The sequence below is a fragment of the Lissotriton helveticus genome, chromosome 2_1, assembly GCF_964261635.1.
Source record: "Lissotriton helveticus chromosome 2_1, aLisHel1.1, whole genome shotgun sequence".
NCBI lineage: Eukaryota > Metazoa > Chordata > Amphibia > Caudata > Salamandridae > Lissotriton > Lissotriton helveticus.
In genome coordinates, this window is record NC_136059.1 from 516,611,604 (window position 1) to 516,633,293 (window position 21,690).

A 21,690-nucleotide genomic window follows, 5' to 3' on the forward strand; every position below is an offset into this window, starting at 1 on the left:
TAATGTTTAAACTGCATAGTATATTTTTATAATGATAAGTTTAAAGTACAAAACCAATGATGTGTTTTTCATACCGTCACTTCTATGTTTTAATTTGTTTTCGCTTACTTTTCATGTATCCTCGACTCGGAGGGGTGCTGGGGCTGGGGAGTCCATCTTGGAGGGTATTTCTGCGCAGAATCACTAGAGGCTGCCACGACATTGAACTCAGGCCAAAGAAGGTTGATGCCAGAGCCACCCTGGGAAAGTGCACCTTCACCCAGCAAAAGCATCATGATTATGTTCTATTGTATCGAAATGTATTCTTTCCATTGTATTCTCTGCGACTTCTCGTGGGAACCCCAATCTTGCTAGGCGGTACCCAGAGATGCAAAATAGGCCTCCAAATAGTCTGTTCTGATTGGTGTGTTACCCAAATCCTACCTTAGGACCAATCCAAATTGAGGGATTCTGACACTTTGCAACATTGGGGGGTGGTACACCGTCCCAAAACAGTATATCTACCCTGGGTTCAGCTAGGGAAATTGTCCGACTTGTCTGGTTTAGCTGACCTGTGACTGACCCAACGCACTCAATAGGTGACTGAAGATACAGAGAGCTGCGGAGCACTCTGTCCGAAATTTGACCATAGACTAAGGTTTTACTAAACCTTAAAGTGCTGGCGGAGCACTTTGCTGGGAGTTCGCTGACCCAATCGGGGTCTTGATCGATAGCTGCAGAGAGGGTGGAGCGCAGGCATTGCTTCCGAACTGCGGGTGCTGGTCCTGTCCTGAGGGTCCTGTCCGAAAGGTCCTGTCCTGATTCCTAATCTGAGGGTTTCCTGTCCTGTCCTGGGTGTCCATTCTGCACCTGCTGTCCATTGAGGGGTATCCTTCCTTGAGGGTTTCCTGTCCTTAACTGACCCGTGGCCAGGGTTTGGTTTCCACACCAGTCTAGGTAAATATTCCTCTGAAAACTCTGAATCTTGCACCTTTCTAAATTTCCTGTCTTTTGCTTCAATAAAGACATACCTTTGCATATGTTATTTTTCCATGCTTTCCGCAACCATTTAATCATAAAGTCATTTGCATTTGGTTTCATAACGTGTTCCTATGTTACCCTACTTGTTAGAAATTATATTCTGCATTGCAGTTTGTCACTTTCTCATATGGTCTAGAACCTCCTTACTTAAATTGTCTAAAGAACTTTTGCCTTGATGTATAGCGTGTTTCTCTTCATAGACTCTCCTATAGTTATATAGGATCTTTGAATTTACCATAGTATAAACTCTTCCAATAGGGAATCTCTAGTACGTGCATAAGATTGTTTCCTTAATGAATGTCCATTCTTAAACTTTCTTCTAAAATCTGCATAGCATATTCCCGTTGCATCTCATATCAGAATTTCAATGGTTACCCTGACTTTATTTCTCTATAGTTATGTACTTTTCATTATTTTGATTATTGATTGTCTTATTCTTGTAAATCTAATGATTTCTGAGAACGAACTTTAGATAAAGACTTTAAAACTTCCAGTTGTCCGTGGTCATTTACAAAGAGAATTTGAATGTTATTTGTTGGGTTTGTATTTTGCTGCCTTTCCTTTTACAGCTAGCTCCCTGATCCATTGTGGTCATAGGTACCCGCATCGGTGGATGGTAAGTCGGGTATTCTGAAGAATAACGAAAGGAACTCACAAATTATTGATAGTAGACCGTGAGGTCATCCGATCAATGTATATGGTGATTTGAAATATATGGGCCCGAAGACCGGAAGTGGCGAAATTATTGGTCGGGTGACCCGCGCGCTCTATCAGTATTTTCTGGTAGCAGAGTTATGGTTAGGGAATAGTTAAAGGTTAGGTAGGACTAGTTAAGCTAGCCAAGTCGGTAGCTGCTAACATTATTGCTGCTATAAGAGCGGCCATTTCGGGGACTTGATCACTCTCTTGAGATGCGTTGCTTTTGAAATTTATGAATTGTTTGAAAATTGTTATTCTTGTTCTTATATTGTTATATGTATTAATCCATGCGTATGTAAAACGGTTTGTTAAGTGTTGTCGGAAATCCCCGGGGAAATTGAATGGCAAGTGGTGAATAGAATCTACTTGCCTCGAGGTCGCAGGCTCAAGGAAAGTTAGGTGCAGGTTAGGTAGAACCGGAAGCACTAACTAGGGCTTTTTCTGAATACATGTGTGAATAAATGTTAGTAACGAGGTTCATTGGCAAAATTCCCATAGTGGCGTAACCTAATAAGGGTCACATCGGAAGAGTAGCAGGTTCATCGGAGCTTGGGTGAAAGCAAAGGGGTCAGCTGGGAAACCTTAGACTCGGATATATCCCGGAAAGAGTGGATGGGTCTAGGGAAGTAACAGGTTCACTGATGCTAGAGTGAAGGGTAGGCGGAAGAGATCTACCCGTAGTGTGTGAAAAGTAAATGGAAGTAGTTTACTTGCAGTAAAACAAACTCTTTTTCTGTCTAGACACTTGAGCACTGTGGCGAATGTGTATTCGTCGTAAAATAACCAAGTACTAAGCACTTTAGAAAGAAAGAAAGTTTCTGTTACCTTGCGAAGGGAGAGAGTCAGTCGCGAAGCGTCTCTGACGTCACTCCGTGCTGCGCTGGGATTGGTAGAGACAGCGGGCGGGTAGCGGGGCTGGAATTGTGAAGGAGGGGTGAGCGCCGAAGCGTGAGAACTGTCTCACGAAAAGGCCGCGCACCCATTGGCCGAAAATTATTTGAACTCGTGGACCCCATTGGTCGCACGGAATTACAAGACGCATTCTGATTGGAGGTAATTTTGTAAACAAAGTTAGGCATAGGAATCGTATGTGGCACTCGTATACTCCAGAGACTAGACCCGATCCAAGAAACCTAGGGTTTGAAAGGGATCAGTGGAAGGCTAATAGATACGACATTATGTACGGAAGTAAGCGAAAATTGTCCCTTGTAAATAAGGTAAAGAATTACTTCAAAAAGGACAAGCCGATCAAAACTAGAGAGGGCATTGTTATTCCACCACCAAATACTCCTGCCTCTTTCATGATGTTCGACAGAGGGTACAATACATGTGTGTGGTTAGAAAATTGGGCGAAATACACACAAGATGACGGAATAATGGCCTTTCCGTTAGAAGGTACCTTTAATGGTAGGATCCTATTCAATTTAAGAACCCGAATGAATGAATTACATCCCAGACCGAGACTAACGCAGTATGAGGCATTAGAGGAATGGGAGATCGAGGCTTTCCAAAGAGAAAAGCCCCGAATGGACAAAGGGCTGACAAAGTATTACCCAAAACTGAAACAAGAAACCCGAGACAAAAAGATGAAAGAATGGAGACAGAGCATGATTGTTGAGGGACTGTTTCCCATGATGCCAGCAGAAGATCCTCTTGGGGGGGGGGGGGGGGGGGGAAAGGACAGCGAAATCCAAGCACTGGGGGCCCCTAGGAGAATCAGATGACAAATTGTTAGATGACATATGCATGAGAAGTCCGCCTCCTTATAATGAGGGACACCGACCTTCGAGTGCAGGAGATATTCCCCGGAGACCCCTACAAAGGGAAGAGGTCAGGTCCGCAAGTGTAGGAGGGGATTATCTAATTCCTCCTTATACTGAAAATCTAGGACCCGTAGAAACCAGAAGTATTTACCCAAGGAGACCAATTGGTGGGGAGGCGGGATATTCACGTGAAGGAGATTTTTGCTCTCGTCCCCCTTACGGAGGTGAGGTGAGGTCCTTAAGTTCAGGAATGCCATTATTACAGCCACGGGATGAAGAAGATCCGAGAATTCTAGGCACAGGAAGTTTGTTTCAGAAACCTAATTATGGCGGAGGACCAAGTGAGACACATCCCACTGCCCCGAGTTATGCTCCCATTCTAACACCGCAGGTGTTACATGACAAATCATTGGACAGGTTATTAGAAGAGAAAGAGCGGGAAGCGCTAGCAAACCAGAGAGCTGAGATAATACAGAAAATGTCACAGCTAAATGCAAGTCCTGAAGCCTTGACAATCCCAGTAACTATCGGACCAGTGGTTCCGTTGTACGGGGACCGTCAAGGAAGTCCGAAAACTCCAGTAATTACTCCTGTCATTGCACCGACCAGACCAGAACCATTAATTGTAGATGACCAGACAAGTGAGTGCGAGTCGGAGGTCTCGCTGCTAGATCTGCCCGTTAGAAATGCCGGAAAAAGGATACAGAAAAGACATAATCCTTTTAACGCAAGGGAAATTCAAATGGAATCGACCTCAGGTACTAAGAGTGTCACCTTGGTGACTCCTGAAGAAATCGAAAGATGGAGTCAAGAATTTGAAAAACAAGCGTCCCCAACGAAACCTTTAGATCTCTACAAGCTGAGAATAGAAATAGAGGAATTGATGGCAGGAAACGTAGGATTAGATAGATTAAATACCTACTCTGAAGACGAAATGCTGTTTATCTGCAAGAGTCTCACCCGAAATACCCGAGTACTTCACGAAAAACTGACAGACACTGCTGCTAGCATGGGAATAGATATTTCAAAATCGAAACCACTGCAGAAACCATACAGGGCAGATTTTTCAGACAAGGATTTGGAAAACTTGAATGTTTTGGGGAAGAAAGCACAGGTCAAAGAACTATTGACCGTATTGCAAAAATGGGGAGATGTGGAAAGGTGGAAAGCCAGATGGGCCAAGAAAAAGGATGAGGCCAGGTCTAGGCAGGCAACTCCCGAATTCTTGCTAAAGGAACCTGACAAACCGGAACAGTTATGCCCTATGCGCGAAGTACCAGGTGGAAAATATGTGCACGTTCCATGGTCCAGACAGGATATTGTGTCCTTTACTAACGATTTCCCGAAATTACGCGAAAAGCCCGTGGATTGGTATAGGCAGGTAGAAAGATTCGTGAAAGTGCAAAAATGCCTGTGGAAAGACCTGGATGGGTTCTTCGACATAGTGGTCCCTGTGGATCTATGGACCGAGTGTAAAATAGCCATAGCTTGGCCTAGTGAGGAATACCCAAGAGATGACAAAACAGGGGAACCATCGAAGGAAGTAATGAGAAAATATGAGCAGGTAATACAGCATCTGAAACTAAAAGTGCCAGCAAAGGAAACTGATTGGACCAAGATAGATAGAACCACGCAGGAAAGAGACGAGACAGTGCACTCCTTTTATGAAAGACTGTTGCAGGTGTTCAAAACATACAGTGGTATAGATAACATCGAGATGAAGGATATGACACATTTTATTTACAGGTTTGTAAATGGTTTAAGACCCGAAATTTGTCAATGGATAAAAGATAACAAAATCTGTTGGCATACTAAAAAGATGGATGAGGTCCTACGGTACGCAAAGTACTGTGAGGACGAGATGGCAGAAAAGAAAAAGGCTCTCAAGGAGAAGGTTATGTGGGCTCAAGTGAAGCTCGCAGAACAGCAGGAAAAACAATTGAATAAAATGGCCAAAACTACTCAGAATCCAGGTCCTGGGGGTGGGGGTGGAGGAAAGCCCCGGCCCAAAATGAGCAGGGAGGAGGCTAAGAAGAAATTTCCCTGCCACCAGTGCGGAGAAATTGGACACTGGCGAGACGAGTGTCCCTATTTGCAGGATGATAACTCCCAAACACCTGATTTAACTCCACAGACGCAGAATGAAAGACCAAGAAAGACCCAACAACAGGTAAAAACGATTCAGTTGCCCCGAGCACCAAAGCAAGTGTTTAAGGGAAAATCCAAGCAGGGTGATGACGTAGAAGTCTGGGGGAGCAATGAGAACAGAAATACAGCAACTTCGCAGTATTTACTAAATGATACCTTCCTTTGTGATGACCAGAACTGACGGGGCCTGAGAGGGGAGGACGAGGAGTGCGTACTTGGCGCCTCCTTGCCGGTAGACCAGTCAGGGCCATACATTGAAGGAAAGGTTGACGGAAATGATGTCACTTTTCTGTTGAACACTGGCGCTACCCGTTCTACTGTGAGAACAGTGGACGTTCCAAACCTACCCCTCTCGGGAGAAGCAATCCAAGTAGTGGGGGTATCTAATCAACTGATTAGTACTCCTGTTACCGAGCCCATGGAGATCTCAATTGGAAACTTTAAAGAAATGCATAGATTTGTCGTTTGTGACACCAGTCCAGTGAACTTACTGGGACGTGATTTGCTGTGCAAAATGAACTGTACCATCTTTTGCACACCAAAGGGTGTTGAAATTCAGACCCCAGATGAAGATGGCATTTATAAATTAATGTTAATCAGACCCGACTCAGAAATTAAACGAATGACTATGCAGGATTTGCCCAAAGAACTCCAAGAAACAGTGAAGCCAGAGGTATGGGACTTTACCGGGAAAGATGTAGGATTAATGAAAAACGTAGACCCCATACAGATAGCAATAAAGGACAATGCAGTGTACCCTAATACTAAACCATACAGAATGAATGCAGAAGTAAGAGCAGGTGTTGCCCTAGAAATACAGAAACTGCTAGAAGGAAACATCATACAGGAAGTAATGAGTAGCCCATGCAACTCACCGATTATGGGCATCAAGAAGCCTAGTGGCAAGTACAGAGTAGTGCAGGACCTAAGAAAGGTAAACAAGATAGTGGTTCCTTGTTATCCTATTGTACCGAACCCAGCAGTGATTCTGTACCAAATCCCCTGGGATGCTGAGTGGTTCACTGTGATAGACCTATGTCATGCATTCTTTTCCATTCCCTTGCATCCAGACAGCAAATTTCTTTTCTCATTTGCTTTCAACAGTCACGTGTATGTCTGGAACAGGGTCCCCAGGGGTACACAGAGAGCCCCTCTATCTTTAATCAGATCTTGAAAAAATGCTTGGAAACTTTGGTCTTACCTGGAAATTCTGTTTTGGTGCAATACATTGACGACCTCTTGGTGGCGTCCAAAAGTCATAAAGATTGTGTGATTGACACCATTGCCCTACTGAATCACCTGAGTGAAAAGGGACATAAAGTGGCCCCTGAAAAATTACAGTTCTGTGCAAAATCAGTGAAATATCTGGGGCACCAGATAGAGAAAGGCATCAGGAAAGTAACGTCAGAAAGAGTGAGAATAATTCAAAAGATGCAGTTACCCCGTACTCAGAAAGAAATCAGAATGTTCCTTGGGGTGATAGGATACTGCAGGCAATGGATTCTGGGATTTGCAGTCCTAGCTAGGCCTTTGATAAAAATGACCAAGAGAGGAACGCCGGATATCGTAGAATGGGATGATGAAAGCTTAACAGCCTTCACAAAATTGCGAGATTGTCTGTGTACAGCCCCTGCGTTGGGAATGCCAGACTATTCCAAGGAATTTGCCCTGTTCTGTGACACTCGCGATAATTGCGCATTGTCAGTCCTAACACAAGAGCATGGCACGACCAGAAGGCCTGTGGCATATTTTTCTGCCACCCTGGATCCAGTGGCTGCTGGATTACCAGGATGTCTAAGAGCAGTAGCTGCTACTTGCACAAGTTTAGAGCAGAGTGAATCCATTGTCATGGGACATCCTGTAACTGTGTATGTTCCGCATGGAGTGGTGATTTTACTAACAAGAACGAAAACTCAGTATCTCACCCCTAGTCGGCTGACTAAATACGAGAGGATTCTCGTGGGTGCTGCAAATATAACAATTGTCCGGTGCAACATTCTGAACCCCGCCACTCTGCTTCCCGACTCAATGGATATGGAAGATGGGGAGGAAGATGAGCATAACTGCATTGATTTAACAGAATTTAGCACAAAGCCACGCCCAGACATTAAAGAAACACCTTTGCCTAAACATGACAAGGAATTGTTTGTGGATGGTTCATGCCTAAGACATGAACAAGGAGGCCTGAATGCTGCCTATGCTGTAGTCTCCTTAACCAAAATTGAAGAAGCAGGTTATTTATTTGGAGTAAAGTCTGCACAAGTAGCCGAATTGATCGCTATGATAAAAGCTTGCAAATTGGGGAAAAACGAACGCCTAACAGTGTATACTGACAGTCAGTACTGTTATGGAGTTGTGCATGACTTTGGCCAATTATGGCTACAGAGGGAGTTCCTGACTTCATCAGGTACCCCTATTCGAAATGGAAAAGTTGTTCAAGACCTTTTAGAGGCAATCCAATTACCAAAGGAATTGGCAGTGGTCAAGTGTGTTGCTCATAAGAAGGACTTTGACCCTGTATCTTTGGGAAATGATTTCGCTGATCAAGTGGCAAAATTATGCGCCAGGGATCGACTAATTCAATCTGAAACGGGGGGGGGCCGGAAACAGCTGCCAACTTTGAGTGTTTGAAGAAGTGCCTACATGGGATGAAGTGAGAGAATGGCAGCAGGCAACACCCTGGCAAGAGAGAGAGAAGTGGAAGGAAGAAGGGTGTAGACCAAGACGTGAGGATGGTGTCATCTTGGGCCCAAATGGTATGCCTGTGTTACCCAGACACTTGCTTGGCACATTGGCTAGACTGATACATGAGGGATCACACATTGGTAGGGACGCCATGATTCTGGTATTTCAACAGACTTGGTACAGCAAAAAGTTCAGGAAAGTAGCAGAGTCCCTCTGCCAGAGGTGCTTGTCATGTCAACAGTTCAATGCAGGCAAGAGAACAATGGTGGAACTAGGGAGAATTGGGAGGTCAGGGGGTCCCTTTGTGAGAATACAGGTTGATTTCATCACCATGCCACGTTGTGAAGGGAAACGTTATGTCCTTGTCATTGTCTGCCTATTTTCAAAGTGGGTGGAAGCTTACCCTACTCCCCAAAGTGACGCACTGACAGTAGCAAAGTGTTTACTGAAAGAACTGATACCTAGATTCGGGGTTCCAGTCACTATTGAATCAGATAGAGGCCGACATTTTCAGAATGATGTGATCGACCAACTCTGTAAGGCATTTGGGATCTCGCAAAAACTCCACTGTGCATATCATCCAGAGGCTTCTGGAGTGGTGGAACAAATAAACGGGACTATCAAAATAAGACTAGCGAAATTGTGTGATGCATCTGGCATGACCTGGGTAAAGGCCCTGCCTCTGGTTCTGATGGGACTCCGAAGTATTCCAGACCGGAAGACAGGCCTGAGCCCCCATGAAATACTGATGGGAAGAGTGATGAGACAAGCGTAGGTACCAGGAAGCAAACTGTTGAGTATTACTGATGATTTGGTGCTTGAATACTGCAAGAAATTAGGTGACCAAGTGCGTTATATCTCTCGCCAGATCGGAGAAGACGCCGTCGCCAATCCAACGACTCCTCTCCACAAACTGGTTCCAGGGGACTGGGTCAAAATCAAGAAGCATACTCGGTCGAGCTGCCTGGCACCAAGGTGGGGACAGAAGCGCCAAGTAATCCTGGTAACAACCACAGCAGTGAAGTGTGCAGGTGTTCCCCATTGGATCCATGCCAGCCACACCCAGAAGGTACTACCAGACAAGGAGCCTGGAGAAGAAGGCCGTCCAGCAGAGGGGCCTGCAGAAGCAAGACCAGAAGTAACTGACAACGTACAGCCCAGTACCAGTCAAGCTGAGGGGTCCGCAGACGTTGGTCCAGGGGTAGTTGATGACGAGCTGCCGAGCATATGGCCAGAGGAGTGGATACCCTTGATTGACCTCACAGAAGACCCAATCAGAACAAGAGAGCGAATTTGGGAAGGTAGAGAGTGGAATAGAGAGGAAAAGCAAGGCACAGGCGAAGAACCTCAGACTATTGAGATTCACATCAAAACTGAGGAAGGAGAAGGTCAGACAGGGACTGAGCAAATAATTGATACACCTCCACTGACTCCTGATGTCGAAAAGGGACAGACTAGACATAGTGTAATAGTTCGAGCAGAAGAAAATCAAGGGATCGAAGTGCTCGAACAGGATCAGATAGGGTTAGAAGAACGTGTTCAGGACACAGAAACAGAGACATTTGAAAAGCAAACACAAAACTCTCCTGAACAAGGCCAGTTTAGTAACCAGGCAGAAGAAATAGATACGAGCCCTGGAACTAGTCAGATAGGAAGGGAAGAAAAGGAAGCAGAATTGCCACAAGCAAATGAAAATAAAAGGGCAATAAAAGAAAACGAAATCCCGGTACCAACTAAAAGACTTAAGAAAAGAAAGCACCTTGAGCCTAGATTCATAAAGAAATTGAGGCTGAGGATAAAAACGGTAGAAGAAAAACGTGCCGAAGAAAGGAGGAGTTCTCGCATAGCAGAGCAACCAGAAGACACTTCCAAAAGAAGGAGCGATCGAATAAAAAGACAAAACAAAAAGTACAAGTCTCCTGAATGGACGCTCGTTTTGGAAGAATTTGAAGATCTTGATATAACTGACGAAAGCGACGGAGAACCAGTCGCTGAGTACTCTGCCGAAGAAGAAGACGAGCCACCGTGAAATTGCTCAAAATAAACTACTCGTGCAGAGACACAAAGAGGGGTCTAGAAACTTCTTCTGAGCCAAAATGTCTGATTCAAACGTGAGTGGTAGACCTAGTCGCAGTTGTTGCAAAACATGCTGCAAGGTATGTGTATGTAGTATAATTATAGTGATATTAGTTTGGATAGGACTAACAGTTTTCAATCCTTTTGCGGTGAGCAAAAATACTAATATTGACCCTACTGAGATTATAAATACTGACATTGAAGAACTGACAACACAGAGTGTAGCAAGACATGAGAGAGCACTCAAACAAACAAAACGAGACCTAGAAGCATCAGATGAGGGAGGACTACATTATCATGGAGTTAAGAATAAGACACATTTAAATGTTTTCGCAAACTTGTTAATACACTATGTAGAGACTATGGAAATTGAAGATTGCTATGTCTGCATGAAGCTACCTACCTCTGTGGCTGAAGGCGTGACATACCATCACCTGCCCCTGACATACGGAATATCCTGTAGCATTTTAGCAAGCTTATTTTACAAAAGAGGACCGTTACAGTACTATTACTCTAACAATGACGTGATCTTTTCTGAACTTCCTATACGTGGGAACCTGAATCCTGTACTACCAAAAGTGACGTTACTCGCTATATGGGCGAATACTTTCTGACTATAGGTAATATAGACATAGGTGACGCACACCGAGATAACTTGACCTGTTCTTTGCGTGAACAGGAAAAGATGTTCCTGAACATGGCAGAGAAGAGGAGAATAAAAATACAAAGAAAGGCAGATGACGAAAGACAGAAAACGCCAAAATGGGCTGGGGACATGGAAGGCACCTCAAAGGGTGGGGCGGGACCTGCTCTGTTGCTGGATTTTGAAAGGAAGGGAAAGCTATGTCTTCACCGCGAGAAGACTAGCTATTATAATAACATTTTCATTGGTTCCAGTGAATGTGAACATAATTACAAGGTAATTGGAGGATGGGGTTTCAAAAATGGGTCAGAGCCTGTGTTTCCTGGAATTTATTATATATGTGGAGACAAGGCTTATTTCAAATTGCCGGATCACTGGTATGGAAGCTGCTATTTTGGCATTGTCTTCCCGAAAATATACCATGTGAATGAAGTTGCTGGAAGCAGTGAAAATACTAATGGCTTAGTGCGTAGTAAAAGAGAAAGCGTAGGTGAAATAATGGGTAGTATTTTCAGTGCACTGATACCTGGAGTGGGAGTGGTTCTGAACACTCACAGAATTTGCAAATTATCCACAATAGTGGATGTGTTGTCTACTGACACAGCTCATGGATTTCTGCTGGTCAATACCGAAATGGTTGCGATCAGATCAATGGTTTTGCAGAACAGACTTGCTCTTGACACCTTATTAGCAAAAGAGGGCGGAGTCTGCCGGATGTTGAAGGCGCAACATTGTTGCACTTATATTCCGGACAAGAGTGTGCAGCTCAAAAGATATGTGAAAAACATTACTAATTTGGAAAAGGAACTCAAACCACTCGAGGTTGACAGTGCCTGGAAGAGACTGGTAGATGGTCTCTCAAATGTAGGTCATTGGTTTGCTAGCTTAGGTAAAAGCTTATTGTTTAAGGTACTGATGCCAATTGGAATTATAGGTCTTATCCTATTTTTCATATTTGTCTGTTGCAAATGCCGTAAGCACACCAGAAAGCATCAAGTGAATGCCAGAGGAGTGAAACGGAGTGTGGACGAGCTTGAATTAGAGGAAATGAATAATCAGATATACAAAAAGGTGAAAAATTCTCACCCTACCAAAAATGAAAAAGAGAAGCTGAATCGCTTGCTGGAAGAGATAGAGTTGTATAAAGTGTGAGAAGTTGGCATCTGGTTCCATTATTTTTGTGATGATAGTAAATATCATCAAAGAGGGGATTGATAGAGCAAGCTTCGCATCGCGACTTGCTCGAGTCATGAACCTCGCCCGTGTGTAATCAATTAATAAACTTGTACGTCTTACTAATCTTTTATTTTTTATATTCGAACGAAGTAGATGAAGCTTGCACATGTATTTCTAATACAACTAATCCATGTCCCTAAAACATGGCCGCCGCTTGGAAAATTGCTTCTGCGCATGCGTCAGTCACACTCACGTGACCTGACGTAGTTATAAGTTTGGTGGGAAAAGGTGCGCATGCGTAATACACAGCTTTCGTGAATAACGTGGTGAATGCTCTTGTGTTCGTGTATATGTTGCTAATGTTTAAACTGCATAGTATATTTTTATAATGATAAGTTTAAAGTACAAAACCAATGATGTGTTTTTCATACCGTCACTTCTATGTTTTAATTTGTTTTTGCTTACTTTTCATGTATCCTCGACTCGGAGGGGTGCTGGGGCTGGGGAGTCCATCTTGGAGGGTATTTCTGCGCAGAATCACTAGAGGCTGCCACGACATTGAACTCAGGCCAAAGAAGGTTGATGCCAGAGCCACCCTGGGAAAGTGCACCTTCACCCAGCAAAAGCATCATGATTATGTTCTATTGTATCGAAATGTATTCTTTCCATTGTATTCTCTGCGACTTCTCGTGGGAACCCCAATCTTGCTAGGCGGTACCCAGAGATGCAAAATAGGCCTCCAAATAGTCTGTTCTGATTGGTGTGTTACCCAAATCCTACCTTAGGACCAATCCAAATTGAGGGATTCTGACACTTTGCAACATTGGGGGGTGGTACACCGTCCCAAAACAGTATATCTACCCTGGGTTCAGCTAGGGAAATTGTCCGACTTGTCTGGTTTAGATGACCTGTCACTGACCCAACGCACTCAATAGGTGACTGAAGATACAGAGAGCTGCGGAGCACTCTGTCCGAAATTTGACCATAGACTAAGGTTTTACTAAACCTTAAAGTGCTGGCAGAGCACTTTGCTGGGAGTTCGCTGACCCAATCGGGGTCTTGATCGATAGCTGCAGAGAGGGTGGAGCGCAGGCGTTGCTTCCGAACTGCGGGTGCTGGTCCTGTCCTGAGGGTCCTGTCCGAAAGGTCCTGTCCTGATTCCTAATCTGAGGGTTTCCTGTCCTGTCCTGGGTGTCCATTCTGCACCTGCTGTCCATTGAGGGGTATCCTTCCTTGAGGGTTTCCTGTCCTTAACTGACCCGTGGCCAGGGTTTGGTTTCCACACCAGTCTAGGTAAATATTCCTCTGAAAACTCTGAATCTTGCACCTTTCTAAATTTCCTGTCTTTTGCTTCAATAAAGACATACCTTTGCATATGTTATTTTTCCATGCTTTCCGCAACCATTTAATCATAAAGTCATTTGCATTTGGTTTCATAACGTGTTCCTATGTTACCCTACTTGTTAGAAATTATATTCTGCATTGCAGTTTGTCACTTTCTCATATGGTCTAGAACCTCCTTACTTAAATTGTCTAAAGAACTTTTGCCTTGATGTATAGCGTGTTTCTCTTCATAGACTCTCCTATAGTTATATAGGATCTTTGAATTTACCATAGTATAAACTCTTCCAATAGGGAATCTCTAGTACGTGCATAAGATTGTTTCCTTAATGAATGTCCATTCTTAAACTTTCTTCTAAAATCTGCATAGCATATTCCTGTTGCATCTCATATCAGAATTTCAATGGTTACCCTGACTTTATTTCTCTATAGTTATGTACTTTTCATTATTTTGATTATTGATTGTCTTATTCTTGTAAATCTAATGATTTCTGAGAACGAACTTTAGATAAAGACTTTAAAACTTCCAGTTGTCCGTGGTCATTTACAAAGAGAATTTGAATGTTATTTGTTGGGTTTGTATTTTGCTGCCTTTCCTTTTACAGCTAGCTCCCTGATCCATTGTGGTCATAGGTACCCGCATCGGTGGATGGTAAGTCGGGTATTCTGAAGAATAACGAAAGGAACTCACAAATTATTGATAGTAGACCGTGAGGTCATCCGATCAATGTATATGGTGATTTGAAATATATGAGCCCGAAGACCGGAAGTGGCGAAATTATTGGTCGGGTGACCCGCGCGCTCTATCACCACTATTGTCAGAATTAAACTAGTTACTTACTTTCAGTAACGCCTTATCTGGTGTTGACTCTATCTAGCTACAGATTCATTACCTTAGAATTATGACCAGGCATCAGACTGAATTTGGAAATGTTTCATGATCAGTACCCCTGCGCACTGGCAGGTGGCACTGTTTGGCTAAGTGTGACGGCATCATCCGTGCTGGAAGTGGGGCGCGCAGTGCCTGTAGGTGCCACCACAATGCGCTGACATCCGTTTCTTTTCACAACTTTCCACAGCAACAGTGCACATCCACGTATAACACTTGCCACTGATGTGGAAAACTAGGGCCCTGAAAAGGGGAACAGCTCCGTCCTTCAAAATCAATTTAAGGGGAGGATGGGTGGGTTGGTAAAGAATCTGCAGCTAGATAGAGCCTCTACCAGATAAGGCGTTACCTTGTTCATCTGATAGAGACTTCTAGAAAAGGATTCCTTGCCTCGGAATAGATACCCAAGCAATACCTCCCTGGAGTTTGGTCTACAAAATAATTTCACACTAAAAAGTCCTGCAGGACTGAAAGGGCAAAGTGCCCATCCCTATAGACTTGACTGTCCAAGCAGTAGTGTTGTTAAACATGTGCAGGGATGCCCACGATGCTGCCTAGCAGATGTCCAGGACCAGAATTCTTCATGCTAACGCAGTGGTCACAGCCTTGGCTCCAGTGGAATGAGCACACAAATCTTCCGGGGTTTGCCTTACGGCCAATGTGTAGCAGATTTTGATATGGAGTAAAATCCATCTGGAGAGGATTTGTTTATGTACTGCCTTCCATTTATGGGCTCCGATTTACCCCACGAAGAATTGTTCATCCACCCGGAACTCTTTTGTGCAGTCAATGTAGAACAACAACGCTCTTTTTGAGTCCAGCCGGGGGAGTCGCTCCTCTTCTTTAGAGGGATGAGGAAGAGTATAAAAGTTAGCCAGGGTGAGGGACTGGCCTACATGAAAGGGAATGGCCACCTTCGGTAGGAAGGAAGCTCTAGTGCGAAGGGCCAGTTTATCTGGGAAGATGTGGAGGTACGGTGGCTTAGATGACAAAAATCCTGGAGCTCACTGACCCTCCAGGCAGATGTTACTGCCACAAGAAAGGCTGCCTTGACAGTTAGGCCTGAAAGAACATTTGTTGAGCGGCTCAAAAGGAGTGCACATCATGTACGTCAAAACTAAATTTAGGTCCCATTCCGGAATGATAAGGGTAAAGGAAGGAAAAATATTGGAGATCTTTCAGAAACCTATTTATAATAGGGGACTTGAAAAGGGATGGCTGATCAGGCAACCGGAAAAATGCAGATATGGCAGAAACATAGCCTTTTTAGGTGCCCAAAGCAGAGACTTGATGGGCAAGAGAAAGAATAAACAGAAGGACCCGAGAAGGGGGGTCAACCTGTTTTTCTGCACACCATGCCCCAAACTTGCCCCAACGGCAGATGTATACCTTCTTGATGGACGGTCGCCTGACTGCCAAGATTACATTATATACTCGGGCAGAAGGTCAAAAGCGCTCAACTGTTGCCGCTCAATCTCCACACATAAATGTGGGGAGTGGACAGGTTCAGGTGGAGAACACTCCCCTGTGCTGTGACAGAAGATCCTCCTGAAGGGGCAGCTGATTGGAAAACCGATGGCCATGCTCCTAAGCAAGGAATACCAAACTCTCTGGGCCTAGTCCGGAGCCACAAGAATGACGTTCCTGATCTTCTTGAGAACTCTTAGTAGGAGTGGTTTTGACAAAAAGATGTACAGGAACTCCACTCGGGATGAAAAGTTTCTCCGAACGAGAGTCACCTTGGAAACTCCAGAGCGCATAAGCGCCGACCTTGTGCGTTCTCGGTGGTGGCGAACAGATCTAACCAAGGCTCTCCCCACTGCTGAAAGAGACCTTTCCCCACCTCCAGAAACACCATTTGTTATCCGCTAGGCATCTTCGGCTAAGTTTGCCTTCTCTGGCGTTCAGAGAGCCCGCCAGTTGTTGAACCACCAGGGAAATACCCTGATGTTCCAACCATGTCCAGAGAAGCAGGGCCCCTTGACAAAGGTTCTGCAACCCCACAATGACCAGTTTGTTGCAGTACCACATGGCATTGGTGTTGTCTGTGAACTTCGGCATTAGCCTTCCCTTAATGGAGGGTAGAAAGGCTTTTAATGCCAGTCTGATCACCCAGAGCTCCAACAGATTAATGTGGAGCTCGGATTCAGCCGGAGGCCAGAGGACTCTGATCTCTACCTCTCCGGAATGGCCACCCAACCCAGGAGTGAAGCATCTGTCACTACTGGTAGATCTGGTTGAGGAAGGGAGAGGGTTTTGCAGCTTACCCAATCACAGTTCTTTAGCCACCACTTCAGATTGTTTGAAGTGCCCTCAGAGATCTTGACCATGTCGGAGAGATTCCCCTGAGGCTGCACCACTGGAACTTCAGGTCCCACTGCAGAGCCCGCATATGCCAGTGGGCATGTGTCACAAGAAGGATGCAAGAGGCCAAGAGACCCAGCTGCCCCAGAGTCAGTTTCACAGAGACTCAGGAAAGAGGCTGAAACATAAGTATCATAACCTGAATATCCCGGACTCGCTGTTCAGGAGGACAAGCCTGAAACTGCACTGTGTCTAGAAGAGCCCAGATGAAATGGAGTGCCTGGGAAGGGGTCAGGTGTGACTTTGGCACGTTGATAGTGAACCTCAGTGAGTGCAGGAGGACCGCCATAATCTGGAGGTGAGAGACGACTTCAACAGCCAGTCATCGAGATAGGGGAACTAAACGTGATTGTGACCTGCCATAAACTGCAGGTAACATCTGCGGGCAGGCAGGACGAGGATGTGGAAGTATGCGTCCTGTAAGTCCAACCCTACCAGCCAATATCCCGGGTCCAGAGCAGACATTTTAAATTGCTCCTTTTTGAGGAAGAAATTGAGAGGGTGCAGGTCTAGGATAGGACGAAAGCCTCTGTCCTTCTTGGGCACCACAAAGTAGCACAAATAGCAAACACAACATACTTCTGAAGCTGGCACTCTCTCTATGGCCTCCTAGGCCAAGAGAGCTGTCACTTTCTGGTGGAGTAAGGACAGTAGGTCCTCCGTCAGCCTGTTGTGAGTGGGTGCAATGGATAGAGGGGTAGTCACGAAGAGGAGGGAGTAGCCCCTTCGCACAATCTGGAGAACCCAGTGTCTGATGTTATTGACCTACAGTGGTGCAGGTGATGGCATATGCTGCAGTGCAGTGAATGCCCATGATGGTCAGAGGGCAAACTAAAGAGGCTTGGAGGCTGAAGCTACCAGGGCGGGGGGTGGGGTTACTGGGCCAACCTCTGGCTGTCTAACCTACTGGGTCTGTAGGTGCTGTGTCCTTGGCCACACAGGGGCTGGGAAGCTTTCTAGCTGTGTTGGCTGGTTGGCTAGAGACGTGACTGGAAGTATCTTCTGTGGCTAAGAAAAGTGGACTGGGCTTGATGGGGGGCCATGGAATGGTCCGTTGCCCTGCTGTCCTTGAAGCGCTCCAGTATCTGTCAGTGGCCTGGCAGCGACACACCTGGCTGAGGACAACTGGCTTTTTCATGGGATGTCCAGACTTCATTTATGGACATGCCTTTTGATTTGATGGCTCCCATCTCTTCGAAGACCAGGTGGATTCAGAAAGACCGTTCTGCCTAGTGAGACAGTTGTGTCCAGTCCATATTGGATTGTAAACTTAGCTGCATCTCTCCAATCAGCCATAGCTTGGGAGAGTATGGCCCGGCCTCCTCCGGGACCATTGGCAGTACATCCGCAACCAAATCCCAAAGAGAATGGCAGTACCGGCAGTAAGGCATGCAGTGTTCACAGACCACAACGCCAGGCTGGTGGAAGAAAAGATTTTCTTACCCAAGGTGTCCAACCTTTTGGATTTCCTATCCAGTGGTGTGGTAGAGAATACACCAGGATTTACTCTGAAAATGGAGGCATGAACCACCTCTCTGGGGTAGGGTGTTGGGTAAGCAAAAAGGGGTCCTGTGGGTGGGACGCAATTTTTACTGTTCACAAGAGCCCCTGTGCAGAGCTTGGACCAGACCCTGAGCAAGATGTCCGTGAGGGCTTCATTACATTTTTGTAGTAGTTCTGAAGGGGTGACGCTCAGTTGAAGAACCTCTATCAAGACATTAGTCTTACCATACACAGAGGGCAACTGAAGGTCCAGGATGTCGGCCGCCCTCCTCACCATCATAGCAAATTTGTCTCCCTCCTCTACAGTCACAGCAGGAAGCGAGGCAAAGCCAGTATTTGAGGAGATGTCCAATCCACTGGCATCTGCCAATTTCTCACACCAGTCCCTATCCGGGTCTAGGGGAAGGTATTATTTAGGGTCCTGTGGCCCCTCCCAATCTTCCCCAAGTCCTAGCCCAAAGAAATAGTACTCAGGCTCTGACCTGGAGGAAATAACTCCAGTCCGCATCAGACGATGCCCGTCTGATTCAGTGTTGCAGTTGGGGATAAAAATGGGGACTGTAGCGCTGAAGTGTCAACAGTAGGATCGACGTCAGGCCAAGGAGGCACAACAAGTGATTTTCCGGATCCATTTGTGAATCCAAGGGGCCCAACTGGCAGTGAGAGCAGACCTGCCAGGGGCAACCAGCAAGGGCCACTCCCAAACCCACAGCTCTATTCTTACTCACATTCTGTTGTGCTAAGTCTGGAGTATTTTATTTTACAATTAACTACCATACAGAGCATTTCGTGCCCTAATGACATCTCTCCCACCAACAAGACTTTTATTCCAAGACACTTGTATTTGTCTATAACCCAGCATACTTGAAACATTTGGAAAGATACTTCAGGCTGTTGATCCGGACACTTAAGTTCTCACTAAAATATTGATACACCCTCTCAAGGACTCAATGCTGTAATCTACATTGGTATATATTGGTATACGTTCAAACACGATCCCCACCATATATTCACCATAAACTACTGATGATGTTGCAAGTGGCTCTCATTCTCAAAGCAACAAGACGCATATTTGTGCATCTTTGCTTATAACCCAGTTCGAAAAGGAAGAACACGCCTTTCTGTCACATGCGCAGACAAACAAGCAGTGTCTGCATACCTACCCCACTGCACTTGGACTTGTATCCCTCGATCCGTGATAATCTTTTGAATAATTTCTTGTGGTAAAGTGATACTAGATTCTATTAGCAAAAAAAATGAATGAAAATACAGTTATGGCCATAAATTTAAACTTGTACAAATGGTCTTGACGGTTTTGCCAAGAGTGCGTTTGTATTTGGGTTTAACTGTTCTCACTGGGTAGTGCAATAATGACCGCTTTAAAAGTGATTGCAATTAATGTCAAAAATCCATCCTCAATCCATTCTCAACCAATTCTTAAGAAGGTTGACAGAGATCATCCATAGTCATGGAGGGGCACTTCTGTCACACTATTTCTGAAGAAGGGGTCAGCTGACCGGGCATATTATTGACTTATCTCTTTCGTGGCTGTTGCTGAAAAAATCGTGCCAAAGCTTGTGCTTGAATGGCTGCTACAATTCGTGACTTGAGAGCACGGTAGAGAGTCCTCTAGCACAGGCTGGGGAGCTCAACTACAGAACACTAGCTTGTTCTTTGGGAGTATGCTCATAGATCCATGGAAGCGACAAATACACCGGGATTACAGGCCACCTTTTGACTCAATGGACAAGGCACTTATTCTGAAACAAGCTGAGAAAGTAGCATATTTCAGATCATCTGCTATCTATTATTCTATTACTTCATAAAGGTCATTCGAGCACACAAAAAATGTCCGTCAAAGAGGAGCTTGTTAAAGAAACTATATTTAAAAAAAACGGGCTTAGCCAAAGCTGCCTGCTTGCCCCATTACTGTTATGTCTTTGAGGTCAGCTGTGTCAACATCAGTAGCCCAGGCTCATTCTTCCTCACCAAAAATTGGCGCTAACAATGCGGGACGTTTATTATTTGCTAACAATTCCGTTACGCTCGATTTGACACAGGGTGGCCTTTAAAGGATGATCTATGTATTACAAAATTATTGTCTTGTCAATAAACTGGAAATGAAGACTGATAAAACAAAGGAAATGCCATGCGATGTGCACCGATTAGAATCCACCAGGTGGATCATTAAAAAGAAATTTGAGATAGTAATTATTATTTGAAAATGAGCTTCTCAAAAAATTTGTCAGAGTCCCAAGCACTGATACCAAAGGAAAGCAAAGGCCCGTAGTATTGTGGGTTGTTTGATTCACCTCAACAAACCACTAGGAAGCTTTTATACAGTGCTATTGCTTAAAGCCACTTTTGGGAAGTGAATTGTAATGATATCGTATGGTAGTGAATGACTGGTTTTGGGTGGGAAACAAAAATGTTATTATATTAAATGTGTACTATTGATGAAAGTGTGGGGCCCCGCTAAACAGTGTGTGATGTTGGCCATACGGGTGGATCCTTTGCGTTGATCATGAGACCTGCTTGCCACGCAGCAAACTATCAACTTTCTTTTTTGCTTAAATGATTCTATGCTCACTTTGTTTACTCGTATACCAGACTGAGATTTCTTAGTCCTAAAACGTTTGCACATTCCTCATAATACAACTGTTTAAGGGAACTGTCATCAAATGTTAAGGAAAGGGATTAATGAAAAGAGAGCGTTTTGGTTATGTGTGTTTCAGACATTTATTTGGCTACAATAGAAAAAGGGGTTCAATGGTGTGGGTGTAATATATATTGTAAGTAATAAACACAAGGAATACCTACTAATATCACTATGGTGAAATTTAACGAAACCCACAATGGTATTCTGAGAGAGCATTGTTATGCTGCTTATAAGAGCACAACAGATTATGTTCCATATAACCTACATACATTTGTAAATTGATACAAAAAGGACATACAGAGCATTCAATACAATGGTTGCTTTCATTTCACTTGAAACAAAAAACAGGTGTGAAACCCAGAGAGTCATACTACTTACATGTTCAGTGTGTGCCATTCCATTGCCGTCTTCAACTATTTGTTCTCCACCTTCAATGTGCTGCACAATACCAACTAGTTTCCTGGAGTACTCTGATATCTCTTCCGTGAAGGTTCTTATACAGTGTGCCATGTCCAAAATAGATGCACGGATTTGGTTTGCTTCTGCCTCTAGAACAGCATGCTAGATACAAAGACAGAGAAGAAAAAAATCTGAAAATGTACTAAATACAATTCAAAGCAAGCACCAATGTTCTGTTTCTTAAATTTGACTAAAGTGAATCACATATTTAGAAGTTTACCTGCTTGCATTTATGCTTTGAATCAGTCGTCTCCAATGTCAGCTC

General features: G+C 44.5%; 1 protein-coding gene across 2 annotated transcripts in view; it reads right to left on the minus strand.

The window, feature by feature from the left end:
• Positions 1-21,690, minus strand: part of TRIM23 (tripartite motif containing 23) — a 712,673-nt gene that overhangs the window by 305,482 nt on the left and 385,501 nt on the right. For both annotated transcript variants that reach the window (XM_078675155.1, XM_078675156.1), the window contains exon 5: positions 21,345-21,527. In XM_078675155.1, coding sequence (XP_078531281.1) covers positions 21,345-21,527 — 183 coding nt within the window. The remainder of the gene's footprint in view (positions 1-21,344; positions 21,528-21,690) is intronic.